The 18,394-nt window shown below is 55.4% G+C and overlaps 1 protein-coding gene across 1 annotated transcript; it reads right to left on the bottom strand.

Moving 5' to 3' along the window:
• Positions 1-1,117: 1,117 nt before the first annotated feature.
• Positions 1,118-12,536, bottom strand: LOC119100857 (bifunctional glutamate/proline--tRNA ligase). The gene is made up of 8 exons (XM_037224026.1): positions 12,425-12,536; positions 7,946-10,862; positions 5,441-6,361; positions 4,732-4,884; positions 3,952-4,150; positions 3,346-3,599; positions 1,781-2,259; positions 1,118-1,377 (listed from the first exon to the last, which is right to left on the bottom strand). The coding sequence occupies exons 2-8, from the start codon at positions 10,859-10,861 to the stop codon at positions 1,221-1,223; spliced, it is 5,079 nt and encodes a 1,692-aa protein (XP_037079921.1). The 5' UTR covers position 10,862; positions 12,425-12,536; the 3' UTR covers positions 1,118-1,220.
• Positions 12,537-18,394: the final 5,858 nt, after the last annotated feature.

Raw genomic sequence — 18,394 nt, forward strand, 5'->3', positions numbered from 1 at the left:
AACGAGTAACAAAACAAAATCAGTTTTAAAACTTCAAATAAGCCCTAAAAAATTATTTATAAAATTATTTAATAATTTTAAGCCAACCTATGATTATTATTTCATGGAATATACTAAGATGATGTAAAAAAATGGTTCTGCATTCATAGTCAGCTGTTTGCAAAAGGAACATGGGACTCTCATCTCAGTTTACGAAACGAGCCACCTACATGCAAGCACATGTGCTACGGCACTCATGTTAGGTGTAATGATTTCAAGCAACGTCGGCTGGTGGGGCGATTCCGGCGTGGAAAGAAAAGTCTTATTTTTTATATAGCTTTTGCTTCTTTTTGGAGACTTTTGAATTTCTTTTTCACTTAAAATTTATATATTTAACCAAAGCTTCAAAGTAAACAAAATCAACTTCAGATTTAGGTAAATCACCAAGCAAGTGTATAGGTGTCAGCACTAGTCAGAAGCCTACGCATTCTGGAATGTTCATCAAACACTGCTTCACTTTTGTCATCAATACGCCATGATCGAACATATTTCGTGCCTCGAATGCTCAGGAAATTTGCAAGCAATTTGTGAAAGAGCGCTCAAAGGGACCATTCCACCTGGTTTCATCCAAAGATCCCTCGGGAGGTGTTTCACGGGAGGCGCTTCGTTGCCTTTGTTATTGGCTCGATGAATTTACGATATATAAGTGTGTTCAAGCCCAATGATTTTTGACGGATGTGGCTCCTGTGCCCAGCAATTTCCAAGTCAGGCCAGTTCAGAGCTATGAGGCACATACCGCGGAAGATGCCACACAGGGACCCTGTACACAGGGAGCACGTCGCCCAGTTTCTGCCGTCCAATCGTGCTCCTAGACCGATAAAGGGAAGAAATGACTTCGTGACATATGAACGCTGATGCCACGTTCTGAACACACCCGATCCTGTTGGCCAAGTAGACTGAATTTTGCTTTGCGCCCACAGCTTTGCTTGCGGCGCTTCAACGCAGATTCTCCGACCTCAGTGGTCTAAAGTAATAGGCTCCATTCAGCTCCGATAGCATCGCAGCTCCAACAACAACTGTCAACCCTCAACAGCTTCCACCAACGAAGGCTCTCTTCAGTTCAGACAAAACCGCAGCGTCACCATAATTGTGTGTATTCCGTAACAGCCCGCACGTGCGAGCACCAACAGCATGTAGGCCTTTGGCCGGAGGCCGGCAGTGTTGCGGGCGCGCCTGCAGCGCTAGTAGCTCCTGCCGAACATCGTATAGTGTTTTGGCTTGTTGGTGCAGCTGGGATAGATGCAGCGGGCATCGGCTGCCAGCTCTCGCGGCTGCGTGAACGGAGTGCAGAGGCCCTTGGCACCCATGGCGGGCGCGCCAGGCTCGACAGCCTCCTCCCTGAAACACGAGACGAGCACACGTCAGGGCGAGCTGGCGCGGCTCGGCTGGGGCGTGCAGAGCAGACATCGTACGTCCAAACGGTGCGGCACGGGTCATCCGAGGTCGTATCCGCCCACTTAAGAATGGTACAGAATGGCATAGCTGTGGCACACCACTGGACACAATATATTTATTATTTCTCACCTGGATCTCGTGACATTTCACATAAATAGACAAGTTGTTTCAGGTGTTGTCGGAAAACCAAAGCTATTTGGCTTGGACCAGCTCAGCTGCGTTATTTCGTGCCTGTGGTGCATTTTGTCAGTGCCCATCAAACAGCATTGTACAGAAGGCAATTTTGTCAGTTCCCTCTCCCGCCTCTTCAGCCTCAGCACACCAGTCTGCCCAGAGGCGCACTAACCTGGCCGAGTCCTTCTTGATCCTCTCCTCACAGCTGATCTCGCCGCAGTAAGGCGCCTGGATGAGGCACTTGCTGTCCAGCTTGCTGCAGAACTCGGTGAAGTCGTGGCATACCACCACATGCTCGTCCTGCTCGCGCTTGGCGCGCTCGAACATGGCCGCCTGGATGACCTCCAAGTGGGCGGGCACCTCCTTGGAGAGCGCCTCGCGCTTGTGCGTCTGCTTGGCGCCCGTGTCGCGGCGCACGAGCACGTACTCGCCTTGACGCAGGTCGCGCGGCCCCAGCTCGAGCCGCAGCGGCACGCCTTTCAGTTCCCAGTGGTTGAACTTCCAGCCAGGTGAGTAGTTGAGCCGCAGGTCGGCGCGGCACCGCACGCCCGCCGCCTTCAGCTGGGTCTCGTACTCGCCGCAGGCCGCCAGCAGCCGGTCGCGGTCCGCGTCCTTCATGCTGGCTGTGATGCCGCACGGAACGACCACCACCTGGCGGCAGCGGCGTGAAGCTGAGCGCGCGAGCGGCGACGGCCTCGCGAGCGCGGCACGGACGGCGGGAACGAAACAAACGACATCGAAGCAGTGCAGTGGAAAGAGACGGAAACAAGTCAAACAAGGTTTGAAGAATAACAAATTCGCCTCACTTCTCATCGCAAACAAGATATGCCATTCGATCAGCATGCAAGTCGGTCTGTGCGAGAGCAGCATGTGTAATAGCCTTCATCCAGGAATGGGTACAGCACTATGATGTAAACACAAAGCAAAATCTTCCGACGAGTGGCATGCAACGTTTAACGATTTAGACCTGATCTCGACTAAACGTCACTTTGGAGACGGCAAGCGACCATTCGGGCTGTTGTGGACGAAATTTCGGGCTAAGATCTCTGCGGGCTGCGTGAGTACGGGGAGGGTACGAAGGATAGGCGTGATGGGGAGAGGAGGGCAGTCAATGAGCAAGCTCTTCGACAGCATTGACCCGATGGTGCCCAGTTCGAATCTCTCTCAATTTGATCGCGCGGCCGGCTGGTCGTCGTGGAGACCACAGTCACCGGCGGGCGGAGCGCCAGGTCCTCGGGTGCTACAGTGGGTGGGGCGCCAGGTTCTCTCGTACGGTACGGTTGCTGGGGTGCCAGGTGCTCATACGGTACAGTGGGTGGGGTGCCAGGTCGTCAGGCGGTACGGTGGCGCTAGGTCCTCAGACGGTGCGGTGGGTTGGGCGCCAGGTGCTCGTGCGGTGCGGTGGGTGGGGCGCCAGGTATTCGTGCGGCACGGCGAGTTGGGCACCAGGTTGTATGGTACGGCGGGTGGGGCGCTAGGTCGTCAGGCAGTACGGTGGGTGGGGCGTCAGGTCATCAGATGGCATTCATATTCATGAAGCATTGATAGTTAGCCATGCACAGTTCGTGCAATAACCATTTCGGCAGCATTTTCGATGGCAGGGAGTGAGATTTTGTGGCCGCCTCCGCCTGCACAAACATGCCGCATGTCGATGTAAAAAAAAAACAGGTGTCAGCTAGTGAGCCCGAAGGACATAGCCTTTTCCGGCCGTTTTCGCCGGCGTCCCCCGCGACCCACCTGTACGCTGGCCACCCGCGGCGGCAGCACCAGGCCCTGGTCGTCGCCGTGCACCATCACCATGACGCCCAGCGTGCGCGTGGTCAGGCCCCACGAGTTCTGGAACACGTGCTGCTTCTCCTGCGTCTCAGGGTGCTCGAACACGATGTCGAACATCTTGCTGAAGTTCTGGCCCAGGTGGTGCGAGGTGCCGCCCTGGATGGCCCGGCCGCTCGCGCCCACGTACGCCTCCACCGTGGTGGTGTAGTCTCCGCCTGCGGTGGGGCGCGCAGCGTTCACAGCGGACACCCACCTGAGAACACGCACTAGCCGGCGGACCACCGGCACCACAGCCGCATGACATCAAACTACTCAGCTGAACGTCGACAACGCCGTCGACCAGACTGCGGCTATAAACGCGGCTTTTTCGTAGGCCCTCCACTAACCGAAAGGCGTTTGAACTAGCACGCCGCGCCAGCAGTGTGGCGAGATCCGGATCACAACACCTGACGCTGACGCCCAAACAGCATCCTTCTTCATGTCCCGGTGACTTAAGACTACCGGCCACGGATGCGCGAAAGACGGACGCGGCGCAGCTCAGCGGACCGGCTGCGGTCGGTCACTGACCGGCAAACTTCTCCTTCTCCGTCTTCCGTCCGGGGATGACGGGGATGGCGAGCAGGTGCTCGTAGATCTGGCGGTACAGGTCGAGGATCTGCAGCACCTCGGTGGCCGCCTCCTCCTGCGTGGCGAACGCCGTGTGTCCCTCTTGCCAGAGGAACTCGCGCGTGCGCAGGAACGGCTGCGGGTGCTTGAACTCCCAGCGCTGCAACGGCACAACATCGAGCTCGCTCAGTCTCGGCGGTGGGCCGCGCGTGGATGGCGGCCGCCTTCCAAGTGCCACGGGTACTTTTACAGGGACCATAACCATAATTTGTGGCGACTGACGCGTGCACAGAAAAGCTAACCAGCACTGTGGATCCGCGTTGGCCACACTGTCCACCTACGCGGTGGACAGCATGGTCGCGCAAGGTCCGCAATGTGAGTGGGAGCACGCCACATGGCGGCAGTCCAATACGGAGACGCCACCGGACCGGGTCAGACCACGGCAGCACCACTCACCACCGGACCGGGTCAGGCCAGGGCAACACCCCTCAACACCGGACCGGGTCAGGCCACGGCAGCACCCCTCACCACCGGACTGTGTCAGGCCACGGCAGCACCACTCACCACCGGACCGGGTCAGGCCACGGCAGCACCACTCAACACCGGACTGTCAGGCCGCGGACGCACCCCTCACCGCCGGACCAGGTCAGGCCGCGGCAGCACCACTCACCCCGGACTGTGTCAGGCCGCGGACGCACCACTCACCACCGGACCGGGTCAGGCCGCGGCAGCACCACTCACCACCACGTTGCACCACTGGTTGAGCCGCAGCGGCAGGTCGCGGTGCGACTGGATCCAGCGTGCGTACGACGGGTACATGACGGTCTCGCTGGTCGGCCGGATGGCGATCGGCTCGGCCAGCTCTGTGTCGCCCGACTTGGTGACCCAGGCCACCTGCGGCCGGGTGCGTCCGGTCAGGACGGCCGCAATCGGACGGGCGCACGACGGCGTGGTCAAGCGCATCGGAGAGACCGGTGACAGTCGATTGTCGGTCAAAGTAGAAGGCGGCGATGGCGAGTCAGCTAGGCACACGCAGATGAGACGGGTTTAGATTACGGTGCTCGTCAAGGCTCGCGACTGCTGTGGCCGTTGGCGTTGATATTCGTTCGGTGAAAAAGCGGCATAAGTCTCTTCCTAAATCCAGTCCTCTGGCAACAACGCCGGTGGCATGCCAACACGGCCTCAAATGCCTTCGATGGGACGGCTGACCTCCCACTCCAGGACACGGTACCTTAAAAAAATCCCACGATACACTACCGCAACAGGGTACTCAGGCTACGTGTGTGGTTAAAGGACTGAGGATTAAAGAACCATTTGCAAATGTATGCTACGTGAATTGGCATATCCAAAAAGATGTCAGTGCGCCCAATATCACGGTTGGGCCAGAAATCCATGTTCCTCAGCCGGCGGTGCGGGCCAGGGAAAGGCCCATGGGTTCCGAACCACTGACCTCCGGAGCGAAGTCGGCGATGTGCGTCTTCTCCTTCTCCAGGGCAGCGTGCGAGACGAAGATCGGGAAGTAGCAGTTCTCAACACCGAGTTTCTTAATCTCGCCGTCGAAGAAGTCCTTGATGGCCTCCCAGATAGCGTAAGCCCAGGGTCGCAGGATGTAGCAGCCGCTAACGTCGTAGTACTCGATCATCTCAGACTTGGTGATCACCTGCGAATACCAGTCCGACAGAGCCTCGTTCTTCTTCGCCTCCATGCCGAGGCGGGTCTGCTTCTTGGCAGTAGCGTCATCGACAGCCGGCTCGGCGGGTTTGGCCGCCTGCTTGGCCGGCTTCTTCTCCGCCGGCTTCTTGCCGCCAGAGGCGCGCGCGCCGCCTGCCTCCTGGCCGGTTAGCTCCTTGTAATCCTGCTTCAACTTCAGCAGCACCTTCACCTCCGCGTCCACCAGCTCCTTGGCCGCCTTCTTAGCCTTGAGCTCGCGCACCTTACCGCCCTGCTCCTCCACCTGTTTCTGGAGCGCCTCGGCGGCGGCGGACGGCGGCGTGGAGGCAGCGGGGGCCGCGGTCACGGCCGCGGCCGGTGCGGTGGTCGCGCCCGGCTTCCAGTCCTGGCCGGTGGCCGCCTTAAACTCGGCCTTCAACGCCAGCAGCGTCTTCACCTCAGCGTCAATGGCAGCCTTCTCGGCCTTGGCCGTCTTGAGCTGACGCACCTTGTCGCCCTGGGCGGCGATCTTCTGGCCGAGGTCGGCCGCGTCGCCGGCCCCAACGGCGGCGGCGGCGGCGGTGGCGGCCGGTGGCAGGGCCATGCCCGGCTTCCAGTCCAGTCCGCAAGACGACTTGAACTCGGCCTTCAGCGCCAACAGCTCCTTGACGGCTGCCTCGATCGCGCTCTTGTCCGCCTTGTCGCCCTTGAGCTTCCGCACCTGAAACACAGATTCAGTCGATCAGTCCCAGCGGCCGCCTCACAGCGCGTTCAGTCAGCCTTCGCATCCCGGCGCCGGCCGCCCGCGCCGCACCGGGCGGTCGTCACCCGCCCGCGCTGACCCCGGCACCGGGGAGTCCCGGGAAACTGAGCCACAGCCCCAGCGTGACAGCCGAACCGTAGGTGCTGACGGCAGCTCCAGTAGTCAGGCGTGCGGCCGCCCGGCGAGTCTATAGCTGGACCAGGCCATGCCGAGGCATCGCTGGTCGGTCGGGGCACACGTGCGGCCCTCCGGAGCGCCGTCGCGGTAGAGCGTCGGTTTATGTCCTCCCGGCAGGGCCAGGGCTCAGTACCACACTCCACTAACGCTGTCAGTGGCAAGCTGCCTCTCCACTCCGTCCGTCTCAGCGCACAGGTCCCCAGCTGTAGACGGCCGTTAGTCTCGACGGTCGGGTCAGTCCCGGAGCGAGTCACATCGTGCCATGGCTAGCTTCGACGGTCGGGTCAGTCCCGGAGCGAGTCACAGCGTGCCATGGCTAGCTTCGACGGTCGGGTTAGTCTCGGAGCGAGTCACATCGTGCCATGGGCGACGATGTGACTTCGACGGTCGAGTCAGTCCCGAAGCGAGTCACAGCGAGCCATGGCTAGCTTCGACGGTCGGGTCAGTCCCGGAGCGAGTCACAGCGAGCCATGGCTAGCTTCGACGGTCGGGTCAGTCCCGGAGCGAGTCACAGCGTGCCATGGCTAGCTTCGACGGTCGGGTCAGTCCCGGAGCGAGTCACATCGTGCCATGACTAGCTTCGACGGTCGAGTTAGTCCCGGATCGTTCCACGTATCACACGACGTCGTACAGGCCAGCCTTTGTCTTGACAATCAGTCTCACAGCGCGTCAAGCCGTGCTGCAGCCAACTTTGTCTCAATCAGCATGGCTCTCCAGCTTCAATACACCGTTTTGAGTGACGCTTTTCAAAATCATGTCCAAAGCATGCTGACATTAAGCGGCCGCAAACAACACACACACACACACACACACACAAATGGAGCAAGCAGCCAAATTGAACGCGCATGCAGATGACGTACGCATGAAGGAAGGGTGCGTTTGAGGCATGGTTACGCAAGTAAGAGCAAGACCGAAAAACTAGAAAAGCCAGTGACGTGCAGTTGGTCCCACAGATACTGAGAACCATGCCAAACACAGCCCGTTCACACCGCGATCGCGCCATATCAAGCCAAGGTCGAGCACAAACAAATAACGTGCAAATTTGGAGACCATGTGTTATGTATGCGACAAGCAGCAGCAGGACAGTGAAAACATGCTAAGAAGGGACCGTACATGTACCGTATACCGTAAGTTTGACATTCTTCTCAAACATTTTGGTATATATATATATATATATATATATATATATATATATATATATACATATATATATATATATATATATATATATACATACATATATATATACACATATATATATATATATATATATATATATATATATATATATATATTCCATGCATTTGGGGCTGGGACAACGGGGACTACACGCAGCACTGCACTACAAGCTGCGATGATTCCAACCTTGTCGCCTTGTTCGATGATGCGCTGATTCAGCTGAGCGGTGGCAGCGGCGCCGGCGGAGGCGGAAGGAGCGGCGGCAGGAGCCGCAGACGGTAACTGGACGCCCGGTTTCCAGTCCTGGCCAGTAGCCGCTTTAAACTCGACCTTCAACGCCAGCAGAGTCTTCACTTCGTCGGCATCCACAGTAGCCTTGTCAGCCTTGGCCGTCTTCAGTTGGCGTACCTTGTCGCCCTGGGCGCCGATTTTCTGGTTCAGGTCGGCCGCCGCGTTCGCACCAGCCGGCGTCGCCGCAGCCGCCTCTGGTATTTTCATCCCCGGCTTCCAGTCCTGGCCTGTGGCCGCCTTAAACTCGGCCTTCAACGCCAGCAGTGTCTTTACCTCGGCTTCGACTGCGACCTTGTCCGCCTTGTCAGTCTTGAGCTGACGCACCTTGTCGCCCTGGGCGGCGATCTTCTGCGCCAGGTTGGACGCAGCGTTGGCGTCAGCTGGCACCGTCGCCGCAGCCGCGTCGGGTATCTTCATCCCTGGTTTCCAGTCCTGGCCAGCGGCCGCCTTGAACTCGGCCTTCAACGCCAGCAGCGTCTTCACCTCGGCGTCGACTGCGACCTTGTCCGCCTTGTCGGTCTTAAGCTGACGCACCTTGTCGCCCTGGGCGGCGATCCGTTCGTGCAGCTGACTGGCGCTGGCCGGCGCGGTTGCCGGCGGGCTCGCACCCGTCTTCTGGGCCGGGGCCGCCTTCGCCGCCTTCGCGGAGGACGTCGGCTCCTTAGAGTGACCATCCGGGATGTAGATGAGCACGCACGGGCTCTCGCGACCCGAGTGCACGCTGGCAGGCCGGTACGGCGAGTCGCAGATGAAGAAGCCGAGCCGCTGCAGCTGAATGATCTCCGACTGCTTCACGTGCGCCAGCTCCGGGTCGCCCAGCATCAGCACCTCGGAGCGCGTCTGGCGCGCGATATACTGCTTGAAGTCCTCGTCCTTCCCGAGCACCGGCTTGGAAATGATGTGCTCGTAGTAGACGCAGACGGCCGGCACGAGCGGCGCGCGCGGCGTGTCGGCCAACCACGTCAGCTTGGGCGTCTTCTTGAAGTCCTTGTTGTCCAGCTGCGGTGTGGCGTCCACCGAGACGCCGTCGGCGCCGCGCACCACCCGGTCGATGCGGATGTTGCCCCAGTTGATGAACGTGGCGTTCTGGCCCTCCCGCAGCACGTCCACGTCGGCGGCGTCGATCAGCACGCGCGGCGCCGTCCACACGGTCTTGGTGCCGACGTCGGCGTTCTTGGGGTGCTTGGCCGCCTGCGTGGCCTGCTCGGCGACGCCACGCACAGTCACCGCCACGGCGCCGTCGGCCGGCACGGCCGTGTAGCGCGGCGCCACCGGGTCGATCACCTTCTTGTTGAACGCCCAGATCTTGTCCCACTCCATGAAGACGACGGCGCGCGACGAGCCCTGCGCCACGATGAACTGGCGCAGGCCCTCCACCGTCATACCGCGGCGCAGCACGCCGCGTACGGTGGGGAAGCGCGGGTCGTCCCAGCCGGTCACCAGGCCCGAGTCGACGAACCAGGTCAGCTTGCGCTTGGACAGCACCGTGTTGGTCATGTTCAGGCGGCTGTACTCGTAGATGTGCGGCTTGCGCAGGCCGAGCGCATCGATGAACCAGAAGTACTGGTCGTCGCGGTCGTGGTACTCCGTGGTACGCAGCGCGTGCGTCACGCCCTCCAGACTATCCACGATCGGGCAACAGAAGTCGTACGTCGGGTACGCCTTGTACTTGGTGCCGGTGCGCACGTGCGGCTCCGGCTTGCACCGGTAGATGGTGGGGTCGCGCATGCAGCCGTTGAACGACTTCATGTCGATCTTGGCGCGCACGCAGCAGCGCTGCCCCACCTCCGAGCCGGCCAGCATCTCGCGCCACAGCTGCAGGTTGCGCTCAGGCGTGCTGCCGCGGTTGACGCTCTCCACCATCTGCTCGCGCTCTGTCTTCATCTGCTCCGGCCCCGTGTCGTCAACGTAAGCGCGACCCTCTTTGATCAGCCGCTCGCACATGCCCAGCATGGTGTCGAAGTGGTCGGACGAGTGGGTGAAGCGGTCCGGGTGGATGTCCAGCAGCTGCAGGTCCTCCAGGATCACCTTCTCGAAGTCAGCCTTCTCCTTCTGCGGGTTCGTGTCGTCGAAGCGCATGATAAGCTGCCCCTTGAACATCTTCTGGTAGTGTTGGTTGAGCAGCGCCGCCTTGGCGTGGCCGATGTGCAGGAAGCCGCTCGCCTCCGGCGGGAAGCGCACCACCACCTTGCCCATCTCGGCGCCGGGCAGCTCGACGAACTTGCCCTCCTCCTTGCGCGCGGTGGCGGCGGCCGGCGGCGGCGCGGCGGCAGGCAGGGGGCGCAGCTCGCTGGGCAGCGCAGCCAGCGCCGCCTTGGTGACGGCCTGATCGGCGATGAGCCGGTACCAGCGCAGCACGTTGGCCGGCACGGCGCCGTCGGCTAGCAGCGCCTGGAAGTGGCCGCTGCCGTGCAGCACGCCCCACACGGCGTAGTCGGCGACCGTGACGGCCTCGCCGACCAGGAACGACAGCGTCAGCAGCACCGCGTCGAACTCGGCCAGCGCCGCCACCAGCTGCGGCCGCGCGCCGGCGCCGGCCGCCAGCCGCGCGCCGAACGCCAGCCAGTGGTCGGCCGTGGTGCGCGCCAGCGGCGTGGCGCCGTACAGGCGATCGGCGTCGGCGGCCTGGCGCGCTAGATGGCGGCACACCGTGGCAGGGGCCGTCAGCGTCAGGTCGGCAGACACGACCACACTCGTCTGGCCAGCCCACTCCAGCGTGACGGCGCCGCCGCGCGCGCGCACGTGCTCGGCCGTCAGCAGCACGCCAAACGGCGGGCACTGTCGACTCAGCTGCACCTTCATTGTCGCCATCCTGAAAAGGCAGTGTGGGTGGTATGCAACAGAATGGGTGCCCATAGAGTCGGCGGGTGCCCCACAACACAGAGCTGCTGATATACTAGTGTTGTCTCATGTCAGATGACCTGCAATGATGACCGCTGGCACAGTAAGCCCAGATGTTCCTTTGTGAAAATTCTACACTTTGCAGCACATGCTCATGTCAGGCAGAAGCATCCCATGGAATAAATCTGCACTAGACCAGGAAACCTGCACACTCAGATACCAGCCCCTGCAAATCCATGCATCTGTGTGGAATGGTATAGGACAACAAGCTTTCCCACCTTCAACCAGGTCACCTGGCCCAAACCAAGCCAATAGCTGAATGACACTCTCACAGTCTATCTTGTGTGCCATAAAATCAATAGATATAGGCTAATAAAAGAAAAAAATAGATCAATCATGGTTTGTTACACTTATGATTAATCAGGTTAGGTATGCAAATCTAAAAGTACAACTGCCAGTACCTACCCTGATTGCCTTGCTTTTAAAGGGATCAAGACCAACAATTAATAACTTAAAGCTATATATAACATAAAGCATGCAAAAGGGTAGCAACTTGTAAGAGGCCAGTACTAATGATTCATATGATGTTTTTCTTTTGGCTTGTTTCTTATCCATTCCATTGCAAGCTGTTTTCCCAGCCAAATCTTGACTTCAACATGGATTAAAACATAAATATGTCTAAAAGTACTGCAGTGTGCAAAACAAAGGCATGGCTAGCTGGCTAGCTAAGCATGACCAATGACATAGATAATGAGCAAATATCACAATTTTCATCTATTTGAGTAGTTTATAGCTGAGATGATGTTTAACATAACACCTTATACCATTCAACCACACATTAAACAGAAATGCACACAGTAGCTGCTTGGGCTACCTTTATCACACCAGCATAACAATTTGATAACTGACATGCTTTTACCATACCACCAAATTTGAACAAGGTAGGCACTTGAATGTCATGTAAGTGACACAACCATCAACTGTCATGTACATGACCCATGCCAGCTGTTATGGCATGGGATAGACAGACAATGGTATTGGATCACTTGATCACTAAAAAATGGCAAGATCAGTGTGCTTCAGTAATAATCTGCAGGAAACATGGGTGAGAGGCCTTTTACTCAGCCAGTGTGCTGCACTGCACTAAGTGAGATAGCCATGCAACCAAAAAGAATGGAACATAAATTCCTGACGGATTTAAAAATGCTGCCAAAACGTTTAGCACAAAAATACTCAAGCTTCTTGCTGACCTTGAGTTTTCTTAAAACAACATACTTAGCTTGGCAATGGCCATTCCACCAAGCTTTAAAAAGCAAGCTCACAAACTTCAACACTCTAGCCTGTATTTCGTTCAAACGTTACCATGCACTACCACGGGCTTTCGACTGTGAACGGCGGAAAAAGACAGGAATGCGCTACACACGGTAGCAGACACATGCTCTCGCCATATGTTGCTAATCACCCACACGCTACGAGTTTGCACGTCAGCTTCTACAAACCCATCGGGGGAAAACGCATCAAAAATATACCCACAGCGAGAAAATGAGAGGTGAGAACGGCCACGAACAGCGTCAATCACCGCGCCCAGACAGCCGGCCGGGATCAACACGTACGGATTGGGCACTTGGCGGTGGCAAAACCTAGGCGAAACTCGTACAACGTGAAAGCGGCATGCGTCAACGCCCTAAGCGTTACATACGTAAGCATACGCCGCTGGTGGGCCATGTTTGTCGTAGCCGTGCTTTAGTAGTGGCAAAAAGACTGCATCATCTTAAATCGTTGGAAGAACGGAGCTAAGTCGCTATTCCTGATAAGGACTTCTTGCATGCCATTATTGTGCCATCATTTGAAACCATTTTTTTAGTCAAACGTTATGGCTAAGGGAAAGTATTCGAGAACATGCGGGTAATTTTGGTGGAATTCGTTTGTAATGCTGGTTCACTATTTCGTCATACGAAGTACTCGGAGAACAGGGCGCCAGCTTTGGTGTTCATTTGTAATGCTGCTTTTCTATTTCATCAGAATAAGGGCCAGGGCCAGTGTCTCTCTTATGGTTGTCGAAGCACGTTTGAAATGAGTTACCGGTGCTCAGAGCAACACGGAGCCGACTTTTTGGTGTTGGTGGAAGGGGCGGATCCAAGATTTTGTCAAGGAGGAGCCACGCAACATTGTGGGCCCCCCGGAGTTTGGGGCCCCTCCAAAAAGTATCAAAAGTTATTTCTCTTGTTCGTGACATTTTAGAACAGGTTGTATGTAATAAATAAACATATATGTATATATATATATATATATATATATATATATATATATATATATATATATATATATGTGTGTGTGTGTGTGTGTGTGTGTGTGTGTGTGTTTGTGTGTGTATGTGTGTGTGTATGTATACATGTATTTACTTATTCACTTATTTAACGAGGTCGGAAACCCATTTTACTGTGCACAGGCCTATATAGCTGGGCGTGCTATGCATACATACACATAAAGCTCACTCATTTTCTACAGATAATGTTACATGATTTGATTTTCAGGTTAAGTGTTTCGAAACAACAGGCAAAATAAACTTGAGTTGGCTGCAACGACCATCAAAACCAAGCACGGACTTGATTCCTAACGTATGCATTGATGGCTGGCCGGCTGGGCGGCGTAATCAGCTGATGGCTGGTGACCAGTGCATAATTTTTCCTTTGTGATAAGGGAGTGCAGCATATTCTAGCATTTAAAGTATGTTTAGAACGTCACACGCTAGTATGATGTCACATACTCAATGGCCAATGGAAATGACACATGCGACGTCGGCGACATGTAGGATTACGTTCGGCAATTGCGTATACAAATTTATCGGCGCGTATTAGACAACTGCTCTAAGGCGAAGGCACCAAGGGCAATTGGGACGGAATCTGAGCGATTATGGGTGCCGCAGGAGGCCAACAAAGTGGCTCTCATCAACAAATATACTATCCTCAGAGCAAGCAAAAAGAACCCAATACCAGCATCGTGGGCCCCTAAACGATCGGTAGTGCCCCGGTTGGCTGACGTGTGTTGCCCCACCCAAGGTACAAGACCCTCTGGGCAAGGGTGCATTATCCAAGACCATGAATCGATACCCCTGTGCGATCAAGAGTGTACGAGCATGTCAACAGAAAGAGCCTCGATAGGATTGAATAGTCCTCCGCAAATGAGATCAAAGGGAAAGATCCTTCGATCAAAGCAGAGGGCCTCTGAGCATGGAGTATCTCAATGTCTTACTTTATCAGGGCCACAGTAACAGCACAATGCCCTCAAAGAAATGGAAAGAACCGGAGACTTATATGAATGGGCCCTGAGCAGCTGAGTGTACCCTGGCATATGGGGCCCCGGAAAAGCGCACAGAGCATTTCGGGCGAATGGGAAAAGTCCGTGGAAGAAAACCTGATCGATCAAGAGTGCCCAGGCATGGAAGCAGATAGCGTCCCAACAGCAGCGTTAGGTCCTACGAGGAAATGCAGAGATCAAAGGCAACATGGAAAGCTCCTTAGGGATCAGATTGACAGATTGCAAGTGGGCATGTAGGACCCGGGCGGCAGCGTAAGGCCTTTGGACAGCGTGATGAGCCTCAAATCCCCCCCCCCCCCCCCCCCCAGCAGTACCTTTTCAACGAGGAATGAAGTAACTTCGCTGCTCATGAACTCTTTACTTTTGCCAGCAATCGTTCTCAGTCGTCTGTAGGTTCAAAGGTGTCCAATTTTGTTGCAAGAAAACTGCGCCTGTTCGGCCGGTTATGGGCCTCTTCGAACTTTAGGTCCTCCCTGCATGGTCCATAGAGACGTGGCCCCGTGCCGCTCCCCCCCCCCCCCCTCTTGCATCCGCCACCGGCCCGAGCAGTTTAGTAGATGGGGCCCGCCAAGAACACAGGACCACCCATCAAAATAAGAAATACTTACGACAAAATATGTAGGGCTCCCAAGGATTGAGTGTGCTCGGGCAGATTAAAATATAGGGCCCCTGTCAAGAGCGTATGGCCCTCCATTTAAATAAGAAGTACCCAGGATCCAACATGGAGAGACCCCAAATGATCGGGTGTGCCAGAGCAGGTTAACTGATACGGCTCCCAACAAGAGCGCAGGGCCCTTCATTCAAACGGAAAGCACCTTAGCGCAGTAAGCGGGAAACTCAGCGATCGCTGGCGGCCAAACGTGACGCAGAGTGACAGAGATGAATACCAGGCTGCCAGGAGAGGCCAGCTCAGCGCAGACGGGTGCTCAGCAGCACGCAGCAGAGGACCAGCATTTCAGAGACTAGTGAAGCATTTCCGACTATCTAGGTTAGCGCCAAAGGCCGGAGAGCCCTGACTGACATATCGCTGCGCAGTCTCAGATGGTGGCTTTAGGTGCTTCCCTCCCTCTACAAACCCAAAGTGGAACTCTCTTGGCGCAAAGGACGACTTAAGCTCATTAAGGAGCAGTATTCTGCTAGTTTAAAAATCACCGAGACGAATGAAATCGACCAATAATTATCTAAGACATCAGGACTAGACTCACGTTTTTTGACGAGGGGCACAATTGTCCTGCAGGAAAAGCTGGACGATACCCGCAGTTCATAAAAGCAGGCGACCAGGAGCCGTGCCAAAGTCTGTGAAAGGGCTGGAGAAGCTCCATACAGAAATCCCGCCCGCACGCTGCATCGCGTCCCAGACGCGCAATAAGACTAGCAATCTCATCAGGAGAGAAGTGTGAGTGAGAAGGCCCCTCTTAAAATGTCTTAAAAATGTAGAAAATGGCCCCTCATCATGTGTGAAGGACCAAGACCGGTCTCAGCAGCGGCTCTGAGCATGGCAACATGCTGCTTTACCACAAACTATTCTATCGTAAACGCTCGCAACTGCCTGAAGCTAATGTGAGACGTGGAATCATCGGCTGTGAACGATGACCGCGAGCGCTGCATGCCACATACAACTGCTCCACGCGCGCCCAGAAGGCACGGAGCCGCCCGCCGCGACGCATTATGGCAAGAAGCCGTACCTCTCGGTCCGGCCGGGCTCAGGCAGCCCTCTTATGTGCGCGTCGGTATGCCCTCCGTTTATCTCTAAAACAGTTGTGCAGCGACGATCCGTGAGGCCGGCCATCTAGCGTCCAGAGAAGAAACCAGACCCGCTCTCCGTTACGAGCAGCTGCGCGGGACAGAGTCCACCAAAGTTTCGGCGATCGCTAGGGTCTAGACCAGCCGGCCTCGGAGGCTGCTGCATGGATCACCGATGTCAGCCCAAAAGCCCTCTGATCAGCGCTGAACCAAGAGGGCAAGCCGCAAACCGAGGACAAGAGGGCAAGGCAAGTTGCCAAGCCGCTCGGCCAGGCCACTGCGGAATGCATCATCACGGGCAGCACGTTACTAATTGACCATGACGCGCTGCGGACCGGCTCCAAGGCGTGTACCTTCACTGTTCTCCGTTTGCCCCTCCTCACCTTTCTGACGCCTAGAAAGCAGGGCATTACAAATGCGAGGGCTGTATTGCATCAATGGAAAGAATGTTTCTTCTAACTGATTCAAAAGTAAAAGGAACAAAGAAAATGAAAACTTGAATGTCACGTCCAGTTGAGTGCAGCAGGCTGAGCTAGTCATACCTTTAAAGCTCCGCATTCGTGCCGCGTTTACTTAGGCCTTTTCTGTTATTTTCGCATGATGCGAATATCTAATTACACGGTTAATACCTATGCGGTGTCAATTTTGGTCTAGTTTTGCGTTATTGTCCGAGTGTTTTGACATTAATCAGCGACATCCAAGTTCTACAGACTGCAGCACGTTGTGTTATTTCGCCACATCTTATCGGACAAACTGGTCGAATGTTATTGCTCCAATTCTCCCCGTCTTGACTGGAGACAGATGTCTGGAGAGCTGACAGTCCTGCGCTAGCCCATGAGATGCGTGTGTGTCCACGAACCGAGGCACTCCGCACCGTGGTCTTCCCCGGACAGGGCAAAAGGGTGAGGCGGCCTTTACGAGGTGGATGGTGATGTGCGCATCTGTGTGCAGTCTCACCTTGGCGTGCCCTTTATTGGCCAGATTTGATTTCCAGTGAAGGTGTGCGTTGGATGTGGCATTGAGTTAGATGGATTAACGTACATTTAGTGCATATCGCGTGAGCACGAGATTTTCCATTTGTTCGTGCGAAGAGCCGGGCCTGTTCGACGGTGTACACGGATCCTCCCTTTTTTACCGGCCTGCAATTACCGTGTGGCAACCGAAGCAATAGTTGCAATGAGATAATTCTTAGATAGTAGAACGCCTGACCACCGAGTTGCTGATGTTGATTCACGTGCGAGAGAGCTTGATGTTGAGAAAATCACTGCCACAACCCGTTGATGGAGTCCATTGTGCATTGCGTTGACTGGTGGCCCACCCAGAGGAATACAAATCGACACCAATAATTCCTGAAGAATGACCTTTCTATAAGTTGCGATGAATCCAATGCAGGGTTAACCCGCGCCCGGCCGGAGGTCTGAGAAAACTGCGCCCCCACCGGAGGGGGGGTAGGTGGGGGGGGGGGGCGGACTTTTCCCTGGGATCTCCAACTTCCAGACGTCGTGTGAGAAAAATAAAGGTACCGTTTTGAATATCTCGTCAAATCACGAAGAATGCACACCAAATTCTTTGTTGATATACGCGGTAAATTTTACGTCCGCATCAGCGACAAAGTCGTTTGGCTGACACTTGATCTCAGCCATTTGTGCTTGATCGGGTTGGCTACTTTCGTATTGAAGTACTTTTGTTTTTGACAAAGACGAAATGAGTAGAAAGATTTAGTGAAAACTTGATTTTTCTCTAAACCTGGGATGGTCTCAGGGTGAACGGATTCCAGCATCTTTGCTGCGGTTTGTCCCCTGGAATCATGCTATTATAGTTTTATGCTCAAGCGTCCACCTCGGCTTATCCATGCCGCAGCAGCACGAGTCCATTCAATGGTTTTATACATGACGATGCAAAGAAAATCTGCACATTGAAATGAAGTTGCGTCTTATCTGCCGATCATTTCTGGGCAGTCCGTGGTGAACCGTCGGTCTGGTCTGGATGAACACCACTACGGGAAGCTGCAAAGCTTCGCTCGGGCTGCGGCTTCGCTCGCAACGCCATCGTCCCCTTATCTCTGCGCTGCGAAAATGTGAAAAAATTCGCGTTGCATTTTTAGCCCTGTGTTCGCCAGATCCTCTCGTGTAGTGTTTCTGAATGTGTGAAGCGGACACCCATATCATGCACGTTGTCACTGCTTCTGAACTTTGAGCAGTGGTCAGGTCAAACATGGCAAAATATATAGAATTCGATCTTAAAACTGTGATGTCATAAGCCACGGTAAGGCGATGACAGTGGAGGCGTCAGGATCATTCAGGGTCGCGGCCAGATCAGGCCAAGTCTTCAAAACTGCCCATAGTGTCGTTGAAAGACTTACAAGTGCCAGGCGTCCGAGGTATGTGCCGTCCAGGGCTGCGGCTGTTAACGACCAGGACTGCAACTGCGACCGCAGCAGAG

This window comes from Pollicipes pollicipes, unplaced genomic scaffold (genome assembly GCF_011947565.3).
Source record: "Pollicipes pollicipes isolate AB1234 unplaced genomic scaffold, Ppol_2.1 Scaffold_4881;HRSCAF=5763_pilon_pilon_pilon, whole genome shotgun sequence".
In the NCBI taxonomy this organism is placed as follows: domain Eukaryota; kingdom Metazoa; phylum Arthropoda; class Thecostraca; order Pollicipedomorpha; family Pollicipedidae; genus Pollicipes; species Pollicipes pollicipes.